This window comes from Trifolium pratense, linkage group LG1 (assembly GCF_020283565.1).
Source record: "Trifolium pratense cultivar HEN17-A07 linkage group LG1, ARS_RC_1.1, whole genome shotgun sequence".
Lineage (NCBI taxonomy): Eukaryota > Viridiplantae > Streptophyta > Magnoliopsida > Fabales > Fabaceae > Trifolium > Trifolium pratense.
Genome location: NC_060059.1, coordinates 24,859,477 through 24,880,237, shown reverse-complemented (window position 1 = coordinate 24,880,237; position 20,761 = coordinate 24,859,477). Strand labels below are relative to the sequence as shown.

Here is a 20,761-nt window from a genome sequence, read left to right as displayed (position 1 = left end):
AGTGTATGTTCTTTATTACTCAATTATTTGAACTAGTGTTTTGTGCCCGTTTGTGTGATCTACATTCTCTACTGTGCTAAGTATATAAATTATAAAAACTAATTTGTGTAAATTTCATTTTTATTTAAATTAATTTTTTTGTAATTTTTTTCATTTAAATACACTTGGAGTGTTAGATCGGTCGTAAGAGTTTAACTTTGTGTGTCATAAAGCTTGAATATAGTACTAATCATTGCAAAAATATCTACTATTTAATTATTTTAAAAATATACAATTATATATTTAGTTATATTTTCTTTTTACTTTTTTTCAATTGTGTATCCAAATATTTGTGACCAAACAATTATTTTCATCCATCTATTGCCACATTGCATTGGCGCCAAAACCATGAACAAGAACAAGTGATGGTTTACATGGGTTATGTAATTTTGGTATCCAACAATGCATGGTGGTTCCGTCGCCGAGATCGGTCACCACCGACCGGAGACCGGCGACGGTGAATGAGTGGCGGTATAACCAGTCTCTTGAAGCGGCAAAACTGAAACATTTTGAAAATTTTGACAACATGGAAGAAAGATAAAAAATGAATCTTTGTTTGATTTTTGTGAATGTTTTTGAAGAATTTGAAATGGGTTATGAAGAAATTCAAAAGGGTGTGTTATTTTTATATGATGATAATGAAAACGATGGATTTTTTTATTTTTTTTTTGGTTTACGAAAACGATGATTTAAGAAACAGAGGAAAAAAAGAATTTTGATTAATTTAATGTTAGATTTATATTGAATGATTCATAAGATTGATCGATGGAAGAATGCGAAGAACACGAGATATTGCCAACTCAAATTGGAATGCAATAATTGCGGATTGTGAATTGATGAAGAGGTTACATGTGTATGCTCTTGTACATTCTATTTTAGATAGATAAAAACAAAGGGTATAAAAACAAAAATAACATCATAGATCTCGAAACAAATGTATACTCCCTCCGTAACACTATATAAACAAAAATCACTTTTTTAGGTTCATTGAATAACGAATGTATTTGATTTATATTATAGACCAAATACATTAATTATGGAATGAACCTAAAAAAATAATTTTTGCTTATATAGCCTTACAGATGGAGTAGATAAACACCTTGAGTCAGATGGATTAGGTGCAGTCGAATTTCCGATGCAGTCGTTTTACAGCCGTCCGATCACGATCGGACAGTTTAAATAAATGCTGTAAGTAAATGAGTTTTTAAATCATGACCGTCTGATCTTGATCGAACGGCTATAAATAGCGTGACTGCACGACTGCACAAAAAAACGAATGCATGGAATCCGGGTTCGTAGTCTAGAGAAGAAAACAAAGTACATCTCACTCGTAATAAGACATTTGAGGAGGGATTGTCTTCCATTATTATTTTTTCTCTATATTTATGTGTGATTTTTGCTATAAGTTATTTGACAAAAAAATAAATCAATATAATATTAAGAGTAAATTTGATGTGGAGTATGCAGGTGTTATTACTACTGTAGTATTTATTTTAGTTTATTAGGTATATTTATCCACGGTTCATAAGTTCTCCTAATTCAACCGAAATATGTTAAAATTACATGTGTATTTAAGTAGTATTTATCATTTCGTCTAAGATAAAAAAAAATCTACAACAGCAAACTAACATAAAAATAATTAAATTATGCATATTACCAACAATAAATTGACCAAATTAATAAAAATGTTTGGACCAGTCCCGTGAGTTTAGTTCAGTTGGCAAGGACATTGCATTATATATGCAAGGGGCCGGGGTTTGAACTCCGGTCATTCCACTTATCCACCTTATGGGTGGATTTTTTTTTTTTTTGGTCTTATAGTGGGGCTCAAACTTGAAAAAAAGTCATGTTAAATAAATAAATGTTTGGACCATTACCTCCTTTCAAAGTTATAGTGGGGCTCAAACTTGAAAAAACGTCATGTTAACATGTGTCTTTATGGGACATGTTAAGGTATCTAAAATTAGAAATTAACTTGTAATAATAAAAAAGAATTTAATGTTTAAAAAGTACTTCATCCGTCCCATATTATAAGGAAAAAATATCATTTTTTATTGTCCCAAATTATAAGTAAAAACAACTAACTTTTATAATTTTAAGATTTATTTTTACTTATTCTCTGAAATTTAATGTAAATTGCATTTAATTTACTCTCTATTTTTTTCCCATAATGAATAATCAATAAAAGTTCTTTTTACATCTTCCTGTAAAACTTATTTTAAGAAAAACACAAAAAGTTATACTTTGGAGTACAAGTACAATGGATATAAGATACGCATTGGTAAGTTTCGGGAGATTGTCGTGATGTTCAGTTTCGTGACATCAAACATTTCCCTTCCATGTTTATTTTAGGAACAAATAAACTCAGAGACAAATTCACCTAATGAATCAAAGAGAAGAGAACACGAACAAAAAACAAAGACAAATTGCACGAAAGTAACCAACTCAAGATGGCGAATCTTCATTTTAATTCAGTTGAGCTGCCAATTAACTACTTACCTAAAAATAGAACCCCAAAATCATTCGGAGATTGAGCGCATCTACTCCAACTTAATTAGTGGTCTAAAATTCGAACTAGTCTTGAAAATACATCAACGTTAAACCTTTTAAAGATTTTAAAGAGTAGTGTTTTGTCTTCTATTAATGTCTCTAATTTTAAAAGTCTCTTTATATCCCTTATATATACCTCAAAACTATAGTAACAAACATATTTATAAAAATGGAGACGATCTTTTACTCCTAACCGAGGATTGAAAATTGAAAGAACTTCACCATTGCATCAAATTATAGATGCTATTATCTGGCTCATTCTAAGTACTATTTAGAAAGAGGAAACAAAGAGAGGAATTTAGAAGAAAGATGATGAGAAGCATTGCAAACAATTTGGTTTCGAATATTGGCTCCAATAATAATAGAGCAACACCCCATGCCAAAGCACCCCAGCCTGACCAATACCTAACTGCAATAGCACAAAATAAGTATTATACATTGTTTCTTTAATAGCTTAATGTAGATTTTTATGTACCATGTATATTGTATAGTATCATCTAAAAATCAACTCGAGTAGGATAAATAAATAGAAAAATTTATAAATAAATAAATAAGAAAGAAGTTCCTTCACCACCAAGCATAACTAACAAAGGGAAGAATTAAACTTTGTCAAACTAAGCATTTGCTTGCAATAAACCAACCAAGTAAAAGTAGTAATTCCCTTTACAAAAATGTTGCTTCCTCGAGATATTTGGAAAATTGGATGTTGTTAATTGGTTTTAGCTTCTTGTTATAGAAGCCGAAAAGTTTATGAATTTGGAATCTTCATCATCTTGACGCACTTGCCAAAAAGACAAGTGCTATGACTTACTGAAATCGAACGAAAATGTCTTCTGGATTTGCTCTTTCAAAGAAGGTGGCGAGGAAGGGCGCGAATCTCCTTTGATGAGGAATGATTTCAAATGCCTAGCAAACTCTTTAGGCTTTTCAATGTTCAATGCATGTCCTGCATTCTTGATGATCACCATTTGAGTATTTTCACCTATATGCCTGCTTCAAAGAAAGGACAAGTCCATGCTAACTAGTTTAATACAATGCACACACATTCAAAGTAAATTATAAGCAGCGACATGAATGAACTTTCACCGAGTTGAAATTGAAATATCACCTTTTTAATCTGTAGCCTAATTCCAGAGGGAATACCTGATCTTGCTCTCCCCACATGATTAATGTAGGCTGCTCCAATAAAAAACCAAAATGATGTGAATATTCAAAAGAAGGTGAATCATATATAAATTGTAGATTTGTGTGCATGAATCAATCAATGTATTCCAAATGAGAAGATATATCGTAAATATTTGAGAATTACTAACATAGATGATAAAGCACAACATAAACAGAAACAGATTTGCTGCAATAATTGCGCTGCACAGTTTTCAATCTTGACCGTCAAAATAGCGGCCAGGATTGTTTACGGTGTCTAAATAGATGCTTCTCTTACAGCAGGGAATCGGGATCCAACATAAGCAAGGTATTAAGCCTAGAATCCCAAGTGTTCATGTGACGTGATCAAGGAAAAAATTATTTAAATAAAAAACCAGTACACTGTAGTATACAAACTTAAAATGAATTTGGATTTCAGTTTAAAATTTGAAAGAAACTTATTGAGTTAATTCACCAAGAGAATCCCTTTTTTCTCAGTGGAATGACTTTTATTTTAAAAATTATACCTTTAGCTTTCAACCTAGTAAAATAAGCTAGATCTCATTCAAACAGAAAATCCAAACACAATCCAGAACTATGACAGCATGTATATACCTTATTGATTTTTGGAAGGTTGGAGAGTTGTCTATCTTTTAGTATTGCCTCAAGCAACTCTCTCTTCTGCTCAATGTGATCTGTGCACATTACCTGTCCAAATTAATAAGCACATATATGACAAAATCATCATAGGAGTAATGTGATAAACCAATTGATCTTGATCTATGAAACACCGACACAAACACGAGACACAACACTGACATATAGACACCACACACACACCCCTATAATAATTTATAATTTGAGAAAATAAAAGTGACTAAATGTAATAAGCATCTGTCTCACATCAGATATATCTTCAATCTGAAGTGTTAGTGCTACATAGATCATTGAACTCGATTATGAAAAAAGAGACAAAGCATCCATACATACATGAATGAAATCTTCAAGGAACCAAGAAGGAACAACCCTAGCAGGCCTAACAAAAGACAACCTCATCAATTCCCTAAGCTTATCAGGAGTTTGAGGTAACAAAATACTAGAAGCTTCCTCCAAACTAGAAACCTTAAACAACCCATTTTTCATATCAATTTCCTCCAAACAAACACCAGCACAACACAAAACCAACTTCTCAATCACCTCAGGAAACTGAGCAGCCAAACTATACCCCACAAATCCACCATAGCTTATCCCAACCAAGCTCAATCTATTAACACCATGAGTCTCCATAAGCTTCATCAAACACAAAGCTTGAAAAGATTCAGTCCTCTCTGGCCTTGAAGTAAAAGATCCACCAAAGAAAAGAAGATCAGGAACATACAAATTGAAGTGTGTGATGAAATGACGAAGATATTCACCATATTGCCACATTGCATTGGCGCCAAAACCATGAACAAGAACAAGTGATGGTTTACATGGGTTATGTAATTTTGGTATCCAACAATGCATGGTGGTTCCGTCGCCGAGATCCGTCACCACCGACCGGAGACCGGCGACGGTGAATGAGTGGCGGTATAACCAGTCTCTTGAAGCGGCAAAACTGAAACATTTTGAAAATCTTGACAACATGGAAGAAAGATAAAAAAAAATGAATCTTTCTTTGATTTTTGTGAATGTTTTTGAAGAATTTGAAATGGGCTATGAAGAAATTCAAAAGGGTGTGTTATTTTTATATGATGATAATGAAAACGATGGATTTAAGAAACAGAGGAGAAAAAGGATTTTGATTAATTTAATGTTACATTTATTGAATGTTTCATAGGATTGATCGATGGAAGAATAAGGAAATTGATTGAAGACGGTGAGCGAAGAACACGAGATATTGCCAACTCAAATTGGAATGCAATAATTGCGGGTTGTGAATTGATGAAGAGGTTACATGTGTATGTTCTTGTACATTCTATTTTTTCTATGTAAAAACAAAACATATAAAAACAAAAATAACATGGATAGATCTCTTATTGTTCCAATTTGAAGTACAGATAAGATCTCGAAACAAATGTATAGATAACACCTTGAGTCACTAGTCTAGAGAAGAAAACAAAGTACATCTCACTCGTAATATGACATTTGAGGAGGGGATTGTCTTTCATTATTTTTCTTATATATTTATGTGTGTGTGATTTTTGCTATAAGTTATTTGACAAAAAATAAATTAGTAAATTTGAGGTGAAGTATGCAGGTGTTAATAAATTAGTATTTATGTTAATCACTATTTTACTTTTCTTAATAAATGTGAAAAATAATTTGCTTAGATGAAATACAATGTACAAATTCTAAAAAATATTACTACATTTATATTTTTAACATATGTCTTGACTTGAAGTGACATGTTAACATTTTCTTTATGTTGTGTCAAACTACCCTATGCTACACATTACTCAAAAGCCATTTCTTTCTTCTTTTTTTCTTTCTGTTCTTTTGGATACTCAAAAGCCATTTCTTTTCTTCTTTTTCTTTTATAGACTCAAAAGTCATTTATAAAAAAATTCTTTTATACTCAAAAGTCATTTATTTATTTATTTGACAGAAGTCAAAAGTCATTTAAAAAACAATTAAAAGTGGCAAAAGATGTATCAAGTTTGACTAAACTACCAAATTTCATATTTCCACCCATTCAAAAAAATTGTTCGTATTTCCACCACATGCACTTTCAAGCTTTAAGTTATCCATTGCAATACAAAGCCTGATATATCCTATAATCTATTATTATATGTTAGTATGAGAGCCTTTTTAGAAACCACCACTTGTTAAATAGTTAAAAAAGAAGATGGGGACTCTTTAGGCCTCCCATGACTCTTTTACCCTGAATTTTACTTTTTTGCCCTTCAATATACACTTCGATTTCTACGAACCGAACTTTTTTGCCTTGAAAACAAAATTCGGTTCGCAGAAACCGAATTTTACCAGGGCAAAATTGAAATATAGGTGGGTGAAAAAGATTCATGGGGGCCTATTGAGAAATCATCAAAAAAGAATGTGTTTGATTATTATTGTGTCTTCAAACACATGATAATGTAAGTGTTTATCCTGTCTATATATTATCCTCTCTCTATCCAACTCTATAACATATATACTATCCAGAAAATAAAGTATTTATAGTTGATAAATAAATCCACTAATTCTCAAAAAATCCAAAATTTTCAAATTCACTTTAAAGGCATAAAATTTTAGTCAATAGGTCTTGACACCAACAAAAAACAGATGTATATTTTTACAGAGTTCACTTGCCTAATTTCGTTATCTATTTCGGAATAAATTATGACAAAAACTAGGACTAAGCTAGAAAATTTTGGTGTTCCTACACGACCCTTATTCACTAGCAATAAATCTTTGTAAAAGTTTACTCTATTAATACAAGTAATTTCATGTATAATCACTTGAGATATCTGATGTTTCAATGGAATGGAAACCTTAAAAAACATACTAAAATAAATAACAATAGATATGCAAAACAATCGTCGTCTACAAAACTTTAAACAACTACAAAAAGTTGTTTCAAAAAAACTACAAGCTTCCATAAATTTAAATTACTGTGTTTTTGGGTTGCCTTTCTTTGCACTTCCCCCCTTTTTAAAAGGCTTCTTCCTACAAGGGTGGGAGTTATGCACAAATAGGTGCTTACCATGCTATCCATGCCCAATGCAAGCCAAGGCCTGCCCAAGCCAAGAACAGCATGATCATCACCAAGAATAGTTTACCGAGTAGCAACATTGGCACAATTTTCTTGCCACAAGCAAAAGCACGGCAAGCCCATGCATTCCCACGAGAGGGTCACCGAGTCGGGACAGCAACAACCTTATTGCCAAGCAAAAGCCAGGCAATCCCACCCCACGAGGGTGGGAGTTATGCACAAATACGTGCTTACCATGCCCAATGCCAGCCAAGGCCTGCCCAAGCCAAGAACAGCATGATCATCACCAATTTCCTCACAAATTCATCCAAATTTCAATTTTTTGATCGAATTCCATCAAGAATGTCCATGAATTTGATTGAAATGATGAAAAGAGCAACGAAATTGCGGGGGAAAACACGTTAAGACGTAGTTTTTGCTTGCCTGCTGTGCCCATAGGCGCGCCCCGTGCCTGCCGAGCCTACCCCCACACCCACCCTCCCCCTATATATGACTGGAAGGCCATTTTCAGTTTTGTAGAAAAAGTGCACTTTTTTCCCTGTATCCATAAGTTTTTAAAAGTGCTTAAAATTGGACCTAGAAGACGAATTTTTTTTTGAATTTTTTTATGGTTGTTAGGGACATTAAAACAAGCAAAACCACGAAAGAATCGTAATATTCCGATGTCGGATGAATTATTTACGAATTTTTCGGCCGAAACTTCGCAAAGGGCGGATACCATGTAAAAAACAACCTAGAAGTCGAATTTTGACTTCGTTTTTTTTGTGCACACCCCACACAATAAGTATAAGTGGACTGGAAAGTGGCTAAGCGATCCGACGAAGTTTCGATTGAGTTTGATTTTTTGGCCGAAAACTCGAAAAAAGACGGATTTGACGTAAAACGCCGCCTAGAAGTCGAATTTTGAGACGGTGTCTTGTGTGCACACTCCACACAATATGTATAAGTGGACTGGAAAGTGGCTAAGCATTCCGAGGAAGTTTCGATTTATTTTGATTTTTCGGCCAAAACGCCGAAAATAGCCGGATTTTGCAGCCAAGTGAACTACAAATCAAGGATCAAATTTTGTTGCCCCAAATTGAAGGCATGTTAAGAACCTTATTATACAGTATACTCCCACACAAGATATTGGTAGCATGTCGTATACCTCGTTCGGACGCGTTTGCGCGATTGCGCGTTGCGCGATAAAGCGATAAAGCGATTAAGCGATTAAGCGATTAAGCGATTAAGCGATTAAGCGATTAAGCGATTAAGCGATTAAGCGATTAAGCGATTAAGCGATTAAGCGACTAAGCGACATAAGCGCATCAAGCGCTTCAAGCGCTTCAAGCGCGAGATACGCGGATACGCGGGCGGGCGGTCGGTCGCGCGCGTGGGGATTTTTAATAAAAATCCCTAGTAAAAATTCCCATCATTGAGTAGCAACATTGGCACAATTTTCTTGCCACAAGCAAAAGCACGGCAAGCCCATGCATTCCCACGAGAGGGTCACCGAGTCGGGACAGCAACAACCTTATTGCCAAGCAAAAGCCAGGCAATCCCACCCCACGAGGGTGGGAGTTATGCACAAATACGTGCTTACCATGCCCAATGCCAGCCAAGGCCTGCCCAAGCCAAGAACAGCATGATCATCACCAATTTCCTCACAAATTCATCCAAATTTCAATTTTTTGATCGAATTCCATCAAGAATGTCCATGAATTTGATTGAAATGATGAAAAGAGCAACGAAATTGCTGGGGAAAACACGTTAAGACGTAGTTTTTGCTTGCCTGCTGTGCCCATAGGCGCGCCCCGTGCCTGCCGAGCCTACCCCCACACCCACCCTCCCCCTATATATGACTGGAAGGCCATTTTCAGTTTTGTAGAAAAAGTGCACTTTTTTCCCGGTATCCATAAGTTTTTAAAAGTGCTTAAAATTGGACCTAGAAGACGAATTTGTTTTTGAATTTTTTTATGGTTGTTAGGGACATTAAAACAAGCAAAATGATCAGTGCATTTTAATGCACATTCTTCTACTATTGTACTAGTGTATTCCTATTGTTTAATTTACTATTTTCACTATTTTAATGTGTTTTTATGTTTAAGTTTATTTCTAACTTTATTTTATTTTCGCACTTAATTTATGAATAAATAGCATTTTGACACCCTTCCAGTCCGCAGGTCATAACTGGAGTTACAAATATCGGATTGAGACGCGGGAAGATGCGTTGGAAAGCTGAGATCAAGAGCTACATCTTTCATGTTGAGGAAAAAACCCAGTTCGGAGCGCAAGTGTGTCAAATAATTGCATCTATAGTCCAGACGAATTTAATTTCAGCACAACTTTATGTTTTTCGGCCCAATTGTTTTATGGCCCATTTTGCTTGCTGTATTTAAACGAAAACCTGACCTAGGTCAGGGGCCATTCACTGTTCACGAAAATCAGAAAACCCTAGCCGTCACATCTTCATGGAGAACTAATCACCAAAGATTGATCTGCTGTAATCGGTTTCCGCCGAGACTTTGAGGTTCTATAATTTTTAATCAAATTGCTTTTCCCTTTCAATATCTATGATATATATCTTGTTTGCTTAATTCAAGTTCTATAGAATAGGTGTTTATTAATTTCGATTATATGTTCTTGTACCTTGATCGCGTTTGCTTAATTCGCGTATGTTTGATCATGTTTGCTTAATTCATGATAGTTTTAATCCGTTTGCTTAATTCGGAAATCAGGAACATATATCTTTTAGTATCGATTTCGCTTGTTTAATTGGTACTATTTTCGAAAAGGGATCAGAATCCGCTTAGGAATTGGAAATTGTATGAATCGATGATAAGTTTGGAAACCGAAACAGTAGATTAGTCGTTTTAGCTTTAATTAATCACTTATTTCAATTTTAAATTTCGAAACCGAAACATAAACCCTTGTTATTGTTGTTACTGCTATCAAAATCATAAACCCCCAATTCGCAACCTTAAAATTTATTCTAATATTGTTAAACCGATCGTGAGTCCTTGCGAAACGACCAAGGTCACTACCTTGTACTACTTATTTTAAATTATTATTTGACCACGAAACGACCGTGATCAAATTGGCGCCGTTGCCGGGGACTCATAATTGTGTTAATCAGTATTAGAATTGCTTGTTTCTTTTGCTATTGCGTGTCTGCCGTACGAAAAATTAAGAGACGAATTAGGGCCGATTTTGCGTCTGTTCTGCTTTTCGACCATCCCATTCCCTCAGAAAAAAATCAGGGTTCAAAATCCCCTATTTTGGGACAAAATACGGGACACCACCCTCTCAGCCCCAAATTCCTTGTTTTTCTATTTTATTTTAATTTTTTACTGATTTTGTATTTTCAAAAAAATCCAAAAAAATTTGTGTCATCTTTATTTTAGTTAATTAGAATTTTCGTGGTATTTTTAGATTTTTTCTCATTCAGTTTGACCTATTTTCTATTTTACTCACCTATTTTCGTTGTAGGGACATAGTTGAAATTACCGTAATTGTTGTTTATCACTTCTTGCATGACCAGGTCTGCTGGACAGTTCCAATTAGTGCTTCCTGACCCTGAGATAGAAAGAACACTCCACGCACGCAAAAGGCTCAACCGAGCTAACAGCGTGCATTCCGGTAACATTGATTCTAACCCTATATCTGATTCTGAGCCTGACTACTTGCATAACTTGTTTGCTTCGGATTCTGAACTTGATTTTGAAATGGCTGATAATAGAACCTTAAGGCAATTAGCTGCTCCTGATGTGAATTATAATGGCTTGTGTATTGAATATGATGCTGCTGCTGTTCCTTTTGAATTAAAATCAGGTTTAATACACTTGTTGCCCAAGTTTAGTGGTCTTGCAGGTGAGGATCCGCACAAACATCTGAAAGAATTCCAAGTGGTGTGTTCTACACCACTTAAGCCTGAAGGGATCACTGAAGATCACATCAAACTTCGAGCTTTTCCTTTTTCATTGCAGGGTGCAGCGAAGGATTGGATATATTATCTCGAGCCAAACTCAATTGCAAGCTGGACTGCCCTGAAAAAAGTGTTCTTGGAAAGATATTTTCCTGCTTCCAGAGCTGCCTCAATAAGAAAGGAGATTTGTGGCGTTAGACAAGGTAATGAGTCGCTGACCGAGTATTGGGAGAGGTTCAAACACTTGGTATCTAGCTGCCCTCAACACCAGATTACCGAGCAACTCCTCATCCAATACTTTTATGAGGGGTTGTTACCGATGGACAGGAACATTCTTGATGCTGCTAGTGGTGGAGCACTAGTCGATAAAACTCCAGCCGCTGCCAAAGCCCTCATTGAAAACATGTCTCTTAATTCTCAACAGTTTACCACTAGAGACAATTCTGTTAAAAGCGTGAATCAAATTCAGGTTTCTTCCAACAAAGCTCTAGAGACTAGGCTTGACGACCTCACCACCTTAGTCAAACAGTTGGCATTAGTGAAACCTCAAACAACAACTTTGTGCGGTATTTGTACCTCTCCTGAGCACCCAACCGACACCTGTCCCATTCTGAAAGACGAGTCCATTACTGATCTGCCACAAGCTTATGCAGCCAACCTTTACAACCAAAACAGATACAACAACACTCCTGACCTGTCCACCAACAAATATCACCCCAGTTGGAGGAACCATCCCAACCTTCGATATGGAAACCCACAAACCAGCCAACAACAGAATCCACCTCAAGCTATTGCCTCTACACCTTCCGGACCATCCTTAGAGGATCTTGTTAAACAAATGTCCGTGAACAACCTCCAGTTCCAACAAAGGACCGATGCTAGCATTCAGACCTTGAACACACAGATGGGACAGCTTGCTACTCAATTAAATAACATGCAAGCTCAAGGTTCAAATCAACTTCCAGCCCAGACAGTCGTCAATCCGAATGTTCCAAATGCCAATGTGAGCACTATTTCTTTGAGGTCCGGAAAGGTTATAGAACCTGCCCCTGAAAAAGGTAAAAAAATCATTGAGGTAACTTCTGAACCTTCTCCTTCTGAACTTTCTCCTGCTGTGGCCGAAACTGAAAAAAATAAAGAAAAAGAGTATGTGCCACCAGTCCCCTACCCACATAGAGTTCTGAAAAACAAAAGAATTGAGGAGGAAGATAAAGAAAGAGAGATATTGGATGTTTTCCGAAAAGTTGCGGTAAACATTCCGCTACTTGATGTTATAAAGCAGGTTCCCAAGTATGCTAAGTTTCTGAAGGATTTGTGCACCAACAAGAGGAGGATTAAGGGAAGTGAAAGAGTGAACCTAGGACGAAATATTTCTTCCTTTATTCAGCCCAAACAGCCCAAACAATCATCTGAAGGGGTTGTAGGCGAGCAAAATGTTTCAGCCCTCACTACTCAGGTTCTGCCACAAAAGCAGAAGGATCCGGGAACATTTGCTATTCCTTGTACCATCGGGGATAGTAAATTTGAGAACTGCATGCTTGATTTGGGAGCGGGCATTAATGTTATGCCTACTTCTGTTTATAATAACCTTTGTCTTGGCCCTTTGCAGCATACAGGTTTAATCATTCAATTGGCGAACAGGAGCAACGCTCGACCCGCCGGGGTTGTCGAAGATGTTCTTGTTCAAGTTAACGATTTGATCTTTCCAGCAGATTTTTATATTTTAGACATGGAAGGAGAAACCAGGACAAGCAGAGCTCCCATTATTTTAGGCAGACCGTTCATGAAAACGGCGAAAACGAAAATTGATGTTGACGATGGAACCATGTCCATGGAATTTGGTGACATTGTCGCAAAATTCAACATTTTTGATGCCATGAAACATCCCTTGGAGGAGCATTCCGTTTTTCACATTGAGTTAATCTCTGGATTAGTTGATGACACTTGTTCTGAATTATTTTCCATTGATTTTCCTTCTCTCGCTGGTTTTGATGATATTTATTTATGTTCTGATTGTACTGACACTAACCTTTGTGTTGTATGTGCTGAGATTGATGCTGCCCTGCAGGCTGATACATTTCCTACAAGTGAAATTGTTACCGATGAAGCTGTTTTTGCAGTTGATGCTCTTGATATCCCGGCTGCCCCAAGCATTCCATCCATCGAGCAGCCCCCGTCCTTAGAGCTAAAAGTGCTCCCCGAGAACCTGAAATATGCTTACTTGGAGAGTAATGAAAAACTACCTGTTATTATCTCTTCTAACCTTGATTTCGATCAAGAACACAAACTTTTGCAGGTTCTGAAGAAGCACAAGAAAGCAATCGGGTGGACATTAGCCGACCTTCCAGGTATTAGTCCATCGATGTGCATGCACAGGATTCTACTTGAGGATGGATCCAAAACAGTAAGGCAGCCCCAAAGGAGGCTTAATCCTTTGATTCTTGATGTTGTGAAGAAGGAGGTAACCAAACTCTTGCAAGCAGGTATAATTTATCCTATCTCTGACAGTAAGTGGGTAAGCCCAGTGCAGGTTGTACCTAAGAAATCTGGACTTACAGTGGTGAAAAATGAAAAAAATGAACTTGTTCCCACTAGAGTTCAGAACAGCTGGCGGGTTTGTATTGATTACAGGAGATTGAACCAGGCTACGAGAAAGGATCACTTCCCTTTACCGTTCATTGACCAAATGCTTGAACGGCTAGTTGGTAAATCACATTATTGTTTTCTTGATGGTTTTTCAGGTTATTTTCAAATTCATATTGCACCGGAAGATCAAGAGAAGACCACTTTTACTTGCCCCTTCGGTACTTTTGCTTACAGGAGGATGCCCTTTGGTCTTTGCAATGCTCCTGGCACTTTCCAGCGATGCATGATTAGCATTTTTTCTGATTTCATTGAAAACTGCATGGAAGTCTTTATGGACGATTTCACTGTCTATGGTTCCTCTTTTGATGCATGCTTGAACAGTTTAAACTTGATATTAGAAAGATGCATCGAGACTAACCTTGTTTTAAATTATGAAAAATGTCATTTTATGGTTGGGCAGGGAATTGTTCTTGGTCACATTATTTCTGAAAAAGGAATTTCTGTTGACCCTGCTAAGATTGATGTGATTTCTACACTGCCTTACCCTTCTTGCGTTCGCGAGATTCGTTCTTTTCTTGGTCATGCAGGTTTTTACAGGCGTTTCATCAAGGATTTCAGCAAGATAGCTCTTCCGCTGTCAAACTTGTTGAAGAATGACGTCACTTTCAGCTTCGATGACAAGTGCAAACAAGCGTTTGACTTCTTGAAGAAAGCATTGACCTCCGCTCCCATAATCCAGCCCCCTGACTGGACCCTCCCTTTTGAGCTTATGTGTGATGCTTCTAATTATGCTGTTGGAGCTGTTCTTGCACAAAGAATTGACAAGGCTGCCCATGTTATTTAGTATGCTTCTAGGACTTTAGATTCTGCACAGTCAAATTACACTACCACTGAAAAAGAACTGCTAGCTATTGTTTTTGCTCTTGATAAATTCAGATCTTATTTGCTAGGTTCCAAGGTTGTTGTTTTTACTGACCATGCAGCTTTGAAGTACTTGCTGAAGAAGCCGGATGCAAAACCGAGATTGATCCGATGGATGTTGTTGCTCCAAGAGTTTAATGTAGAGATTAAAGACAAAAGTGGAGCTGAGAACTTAGTGGCTGACCACTTGAGCAGGATAGAGAGAGATGAAGATCCTTTTCCTGTTCAGGATGACTTTCCTGATGAGCAGTTGTTTCTTTTACATGGTATTACACCTTGGTTTGCTGACATTGTTAATTTTCTTGTTGCTGGTGTTTTTCCTACAGGTGCATCGAGATCACAGGTTCTTAAACTCAAGAGTGATGCCAAATATTATGTTTGGGATGATCCATATCTATGGAAGTTTGGTAGTGATCAGGTAATCAGAAGATGTGTCCCCGACAATGAGATTGAATCTATTTTGAAATTTTCTCATGCATCTCAAGTCGGCGGACACTTTGGTCCGCAAAGAACTGCGAGAAAAGTACTCGATTCAGGTTTCTATTGGCCAACTATTTTTAAGGATGCTTATGAGACTTACCGCACTTGTAAAGAGTGCCAAATAGCAGGTACAAACATCACTCGCAAGAGTGAAATGCCTCAGCAGCCTATGCTTTTCTGTGAGGTTTTTGATGTATGGGGAATTGACTTCATGGGTCCCTTTCCCGTATCATTTGGTTTTCTTTATATTTTGCTTGCTGTTGATTATGTTTCAAAGTGGGTGGAAGCTATCCCCACTAGGACTAATGATTCTAGAGTTGTTGCAGATTTTGTCAGGTCTAATATCTTTTGTAGGTTTGGAATACCGCGAGCTATCATCAGTGACCAAGGCACTCATTTCTGCAACCGCACCATGGAAGCTTTGCTCCGAAAGTATGGAGTTGTGCACAGAGTCTCTACTGCATATCACCCACAGACGAATGGGCAAGCTGAGATCTCAAACAGGGAGATCAAACAGGTTTTAGAGAAAATGGTGCAGCCAAACAGGAAGGACTGGAGTCGTCGTCTAGAAGACGCACTTTGGGCTCAAAGAACAGCTTTCAAGACACCCATTGGGATGTCTCCTTATCGACTTGTTTTTGGTAAGGCATGCCATCTTCCTGTTGAGGTAGAACACCGTGCTTATTGGGCGGTGAAAAGTTGTAATTTTGAGTTGCAACAAGCAGGTATTGAAAGAAAACTCCAATTACAACAGCTGGAAGAGCTTAGATTAGAGGCTTATGAAAGCTCTAGGATCTATAAAGAGAAAACTAAGCACTTCCATGATAAAATGATTTCTAGGAAGGAATTTTCTGTGGGCCAACAGGTTTTATTGTTTAACTCCCGCCTTAAGCTTATGGCTGGGAAACTTCGATCCAAATGGATTGGCCCCTTTGTTGTTACTAATGTTTTTCCTTCTGGTGCTATAGAAATAAAAAGTACAGGTACCGGCAAAGTCTTCAAAGTAAATGGACAGCGGCTAAAGCTGTTCCATGACAGTTCGATGCCTAATATAGCACCTGTTGAAGAGCTCTCCTTGGACGAGCCGTCCTACACCCCAGCCGCTACACCTTAGCCCCTCGGGTGTGTTCCTTCCTTTACTCTCACTTTGTGTTTATTATTACATTGCGGACACTGTCTGTTTTAAGTGTGGGGGAGGGACATTTTACATTTACATTTTTTTTTTTAAATAAAATAAATTGTCATGAGAAGTCACATGTTCTAAGGCTAGGGCAGATAGCTATAGGGTCAGTGAAATTTTTGGAGTTTTTTTGTTTTGATACTTGACATGATAGTCTTTGCAACTTAATGCACAACTGCTTGAACACTGTCAAACTTAGTAATGTCTAGATAAATCTCTGAAATATTTATTCTTTAGACTAAGTTCTCTAATTTGAATATAATGGAGGGCATGACTAGAACTAAGTGTGGGGGAAAGGCTAGAGTAACAGATAGACCGATCATTGCTATTAATTGAGAAAAAGGGAAACTGCTTAAGAGCTAAAAATAATGAATATAATATAATAAGTTCCTGTGCCCGAAACTGGAGGAACAAGTTCCTGTGCCCGAAACTGGAGGAACAAGTGCTGTGTAGGATGCTCTACTCTGAGTAACAGGTTGGACTTATTACAAGTAAGATCCCATCAGGTGAAAAGGTGGAGTAGTACCTAAAGCTTAAAAACAATAAATAATAATAAACTATAATAATGCTTGAAGGTAGTTGCCCCTGAGTTGATGTTGAAAAGCTTTGGATCTCTTGAAAAGAAATAGCCCCCCTAGTCTGAAATTCTGGTTAAATCCAAAATTATAGGAAAAGAATGACAGCTTAGCATCTAGAATGGTAGTTTCAGAGAGGGATCTTGACATTACTTTGGTTGACAGTGGGAGACAGTACACACACACGCAAGATTATTATTGAAAGTTGATAGATAAGAATTGTGCCAATCTTTGAATTTTGACCCAAGGTTTGAAGTTTGAAACCTGGAATATGTTGACTGCTTGTGATTTGTTTTTAATTTTTTCATTTGAGTTTTGCTCGGAGTGCAAAAGTTCAAGTGTGGGGGAATTTGATCAGTGCATTTTAATGCACATTCTTCTACTATTGTACTAGTGTATTCCTATTGTTTAATTTACTATTTTCACTATTTTAATGTGTTTTTATGTTTAAGTTTATTTCTAACTTTATTTTATTTTCGCACTTAATTTATGAATAAATAGCATTTTGACACCCTTCCAGTCCGCAGGTCATAACTGGAGTTACAAATATCGGATTGAGACGCGGGAAGATGCGTTGGAAAGCTGAGATCAAGAGCTACATCTTTCATGTTGAGGAAAAAACCCAGTTCGGAGCGCAAGTGTGTCAAATAATTGCATCTATAGTCCAGACGAATTTAATTTCAGCACAACTTTATGTTTTTCGGCCCAATTGTTTTATGGCCCATTTTGCTTGCTGTATTTAAACGAAAACCTGACCTAGGTCAGGGGCCATTCACTGTTCACGAAAATCAGAAAACCCTAGCCGTCACATCTTCATGGAGAACTAATCACCAAAGATTGATCTGCTGTAATCGGTTTCCGCCGAGACTTTGAGGTTCTATAATTTTTAATCAAATTGCTTTTCCCTTTCAATATCTATGATATATATCTTGTTTGCTTAATTCAAGTTCTATAGAATAGGTGTTTATTAATTTCGATTATATGTTCTTGTACCTTGATCGCGTTTGCTTAATTCGCGTATGTTTGATCATGTTTGCTTAATTCATGATAGTTTTAATCCGTTTGCTTAATTCGGAAATCAGGAACATATATCTTTTAGTATCGATTTCGCTTGTTTAATTGGTACTATTTTCGAAAAGGGATCAGAATCCGCTTAGGAATTGGAAATTGTATGAATCGATGATAAGTTTGGAAACCGAAACAGTAGATTAGTCGTTTTAGCTTTAATTAATCACTTATTTCAATTTTAAATTTCGAAACCGAAACATAAACCCTTGTTATTGTTGTTACTGCTATCAAAATCATAAACCCCCAATTCGCAACCTTAAAATTTATTCTAATATTGTTAAACCGATCGTGAGTCCTTGCGAAACGACCAAGGTCACTACCTTGTACTACTTATTTTAAATTATTATTTGACCACGAAACGACCGTGATCACAAAACCACGAAAGAATCGTAATATTCCGATGTCGGATGAATTATTTACGAATTTTTCGGCCGAAACTTCGCAAAGGGCGGATACCATGTAAAAAACAGCCTAGAAGTCGAATTTTGACTTCGTTTTTTTTGTGCACACCCCACACAATAAGTATAAGTGGACTGGAAAGTGGCTAAGCGATCCGACGAAGTTTCGATTGAGTTTGATTTTTTGGCCGAAAACTTGAAAAAAGGCGGATTTGACGTAAAACGCCGCCTAGAAGTCGAATTTTGAGACGGTGTCTTGTGTGCACACTCCACACAATATGTATAAGTGGACTGGAAAGTGGCTAATCATTCCGAGGAAGTTTCGATTTATTTAGATTTTTCGGCCAAAACGCCGAAAATAGCCGGATTTGACGTAAAACGCCTCATATAAGTCGAATTTTGGGAAGGTGTCTTGTGTGCACACTGCACATAATATGTATAAGTGGACTGGAAAGTGGAAAAAAAATTTCGGAGCACTTTGATTTTTTGGCCCCCAGCGTGCCTTGCCACGCCCTTGCTTATAGCAAAACGAGACGGGGCCTTGGCCCAACTTGGCCTAGGCATGGAATTTTATCTTTATTCTTTGGCCACGGTCATGCCACGGTACATGGAGGTTGCTTGACACCCCCGTGTGCATTTCGGAGCACTTTGATTTTTTGGCCCCCCGCGTGCCTTGCCACGCCCTTGCTTATAGCAAAACGAGACGGGGCCTTGGGCCAACTTGGCCTAGGCATGGAATTTTATCTTTATTACTTGGCCACGGTCATGCCACGGTACATGGAGGTTGCTTGACACCCCCGTGTGCATTTCGGAGCACTTTGATTTTTTGGCCCCCCGCGTGCCTTGCCACGCCCTTGCTTATAGCAAAACGAGACGGGGCCTTGGCCCAACTTGGCCTAGGCATGGAATTTTATCTTTATTCTTTGGCCACGGTCATGCCACGGTACATGGAGGTTGCTTGACACCCCCGTGTGCATTTCGGCGCACTTTGATTTTTTGGCCCCCCGCGTGCCTTGCCACGCCCTTGCTTATAGCAAAACGAGACGGGGCCTTGGCCGAACTTGGCCTAGGCATGGAATTTTATCTTTATTACTTGGCCACGGTCATGCCACGGTACATGGAGGTTGCTTGACACCCCCGTGTGCATTTCGGAGCACTTTGATTTTTTGGCCCCCCGCGTGCCTTGCCACGCCCTTGCTTATAGCAAAACGAGACGGGGCCTTGGGCCAACTTGGCCTAGGCATGGAATTTTATCTTTATTCTTTGGCCACGGTCATGCCACGGTACATGGAGGTTGCTTGACACCCCCGTGTGCATTTCGGAGCACTTTGATTTTTTGGCCCCCCGCGTGCCTTGCCACGCCCTTGCTTATAGCAAAACGAGACGGGGCCTTGGCCCAACTTGGCCTAGGCATGGAATTTTATCTTTATTCTTTGGCCACGGTCATGCCACGGTACATGGAGGTTGCTTGACACCCCCGTGTGCATTTCGGAGCACTTTGATTTTTTGGCCCCCCGCGTGCCTTGCCACGCCCTTGCTTATAGCAAAACGAGACGGGGCCTTGGGCCAACTTGGCCTAGGCATGGAATTTTATCTTTATTCTTTGGCCACGGTCATGCCACGGTACATGGAGGTTGCTTGACACCCCCGTGTGCATTTCGGAGCACTTTGATTTTTTGGCCCCCCGCGTGCCTTGCCACGCCCTTGCTTATAGCAAAACGAGACGGGGCCTTGGGCCAACTTGGCCTAGGCATGGAATTTTATCTTTATTCTTTGGCCACGGTCATGCCATGGTACATGGAGGTTGCTTGACACCCCCGTGTGCATTTCGGAGCACTTTGATTTTTTGGCCCCCCGCGTGCCTTGCCACGCCCTTGCTTATAGCAAAACGAGACGGGGCCTTGGCCCAACTTGGCCTAGGCATGGAATTTTATCTTTATTCTTTGGCCACGGTCATGCCACGGTACATGGAGGTTGCTTGACACCCCCGTGTGCATTTCGGAGCACTTTGATTTTTTGGCCCCCCGCGTGCCTTGCCACGCCCTTGCTTATAGCAAAACGAGACGGGGCCTTGGGCCAACTTGGCCTAGGCATGGAATTTTATCTTTATTCTTTGGCCACGGTCATGCCACGGTACATGGAGGTTGCTTGACACCCCCGTGTGCATTTCGGAGCACTTTGATTTTTTGGCCCCCCGCGTGCCTTGCCACGCCCTTGCTTATAGCA

At 38.2% G+C, this 20,761-nt stretch overlaps 2 protein-coding genes across 2 annotated transcripts; one reads left to right on the top strand and one right to left on the bottom strand.

Moving 5' to 3' along the window:
- Nucleotides 1-2,649: 2,649 nt before the first annotated feature.
- On the bottom strand, nt 2,650-5,854 carry LOC123906652 (monoacylglycerol lipase ABHD6-like). Its single transcript, XM_045956610.1, has 5 exons — nt 4,723-5,854; nt 4,348-4,440; nt 3,698-3,765; nt 3,401-3,579; nt 2,650-2,998 (listed from the first exon to the last, which is right to left on the bottom strand). The coding sequence occupies exons 1-5, from the start codon at nt 5,356-5,358 to the stop codon at nt 2,850-2,852; spliced, it is 1,125 nt and encodes a 374-aa protein (XP_045812566.1). The 5' UTR covers nt 5,359-5,854; the 3' UTR covers nt 2,650-2,849.
- Nucleotides 5,855-9,689: 3,835 nt separating this feature from the next.
- Nucleotides 9,690-12,845, top strand: LOC123890895. The gene is made up of 3 exons (XM_045940634.1): nt 9,690-9,932; nt 10,944-12,670; nt 12,784-12,845. Exons 2-3 carry the CDS (start codon nt 11,128-11,130, stop codon nt 12,843-12,845), a joined length of 1,605 nt encoding a protein of 534 aa, XP_045796590.1. The 5' UTR covers nt 9,690-9,932; nt 10,944-11,127.
- The last annotated feature ends 7,916 nt before the right edge of the window (nt 12,846-20,761 follow it).

Excerpts from the sequence above, each read along its gene's own strand:
- LOC123890895 (XM_045940634.1), top strand. The coding sequence starts at position 11,128 with ATGGCTGATAATAGAACCTTAAGGCAATTAGCTGCTCCTGATGTGAAT. Across the intron at positions 12,671-12,783 it reads CAAGAGGAGGATTAAGGGAA|GTTCTGCCACAAAAGCAGAA; the intron begins GTGAAAGAGTGA and ends CTCACTACTCAG.
- LOC123906652 (XM_045956610.1), bottom strand. The coding sequence starts at position 5,358 with ATGTTGTCAAGATTTTCAAAATGTTTCAGTTTTGCCGCTTCAAGAGAC. Across the intron at positions 3,766-4,347 it reads ACCTTCCAAAAATCAATAAG|CCTACATTAATCATGTGGGG; the intron begins GTATATACATGC and ends TTATTGGAGCAG. Across the intron at positions 3,580-3,697 it reads TTAGGCTACAGATTAAAAAG|GCATATAGGTGAAAATACTC; the intron begins GTGATATTTCAA and ends TCTTTGAAGCAG.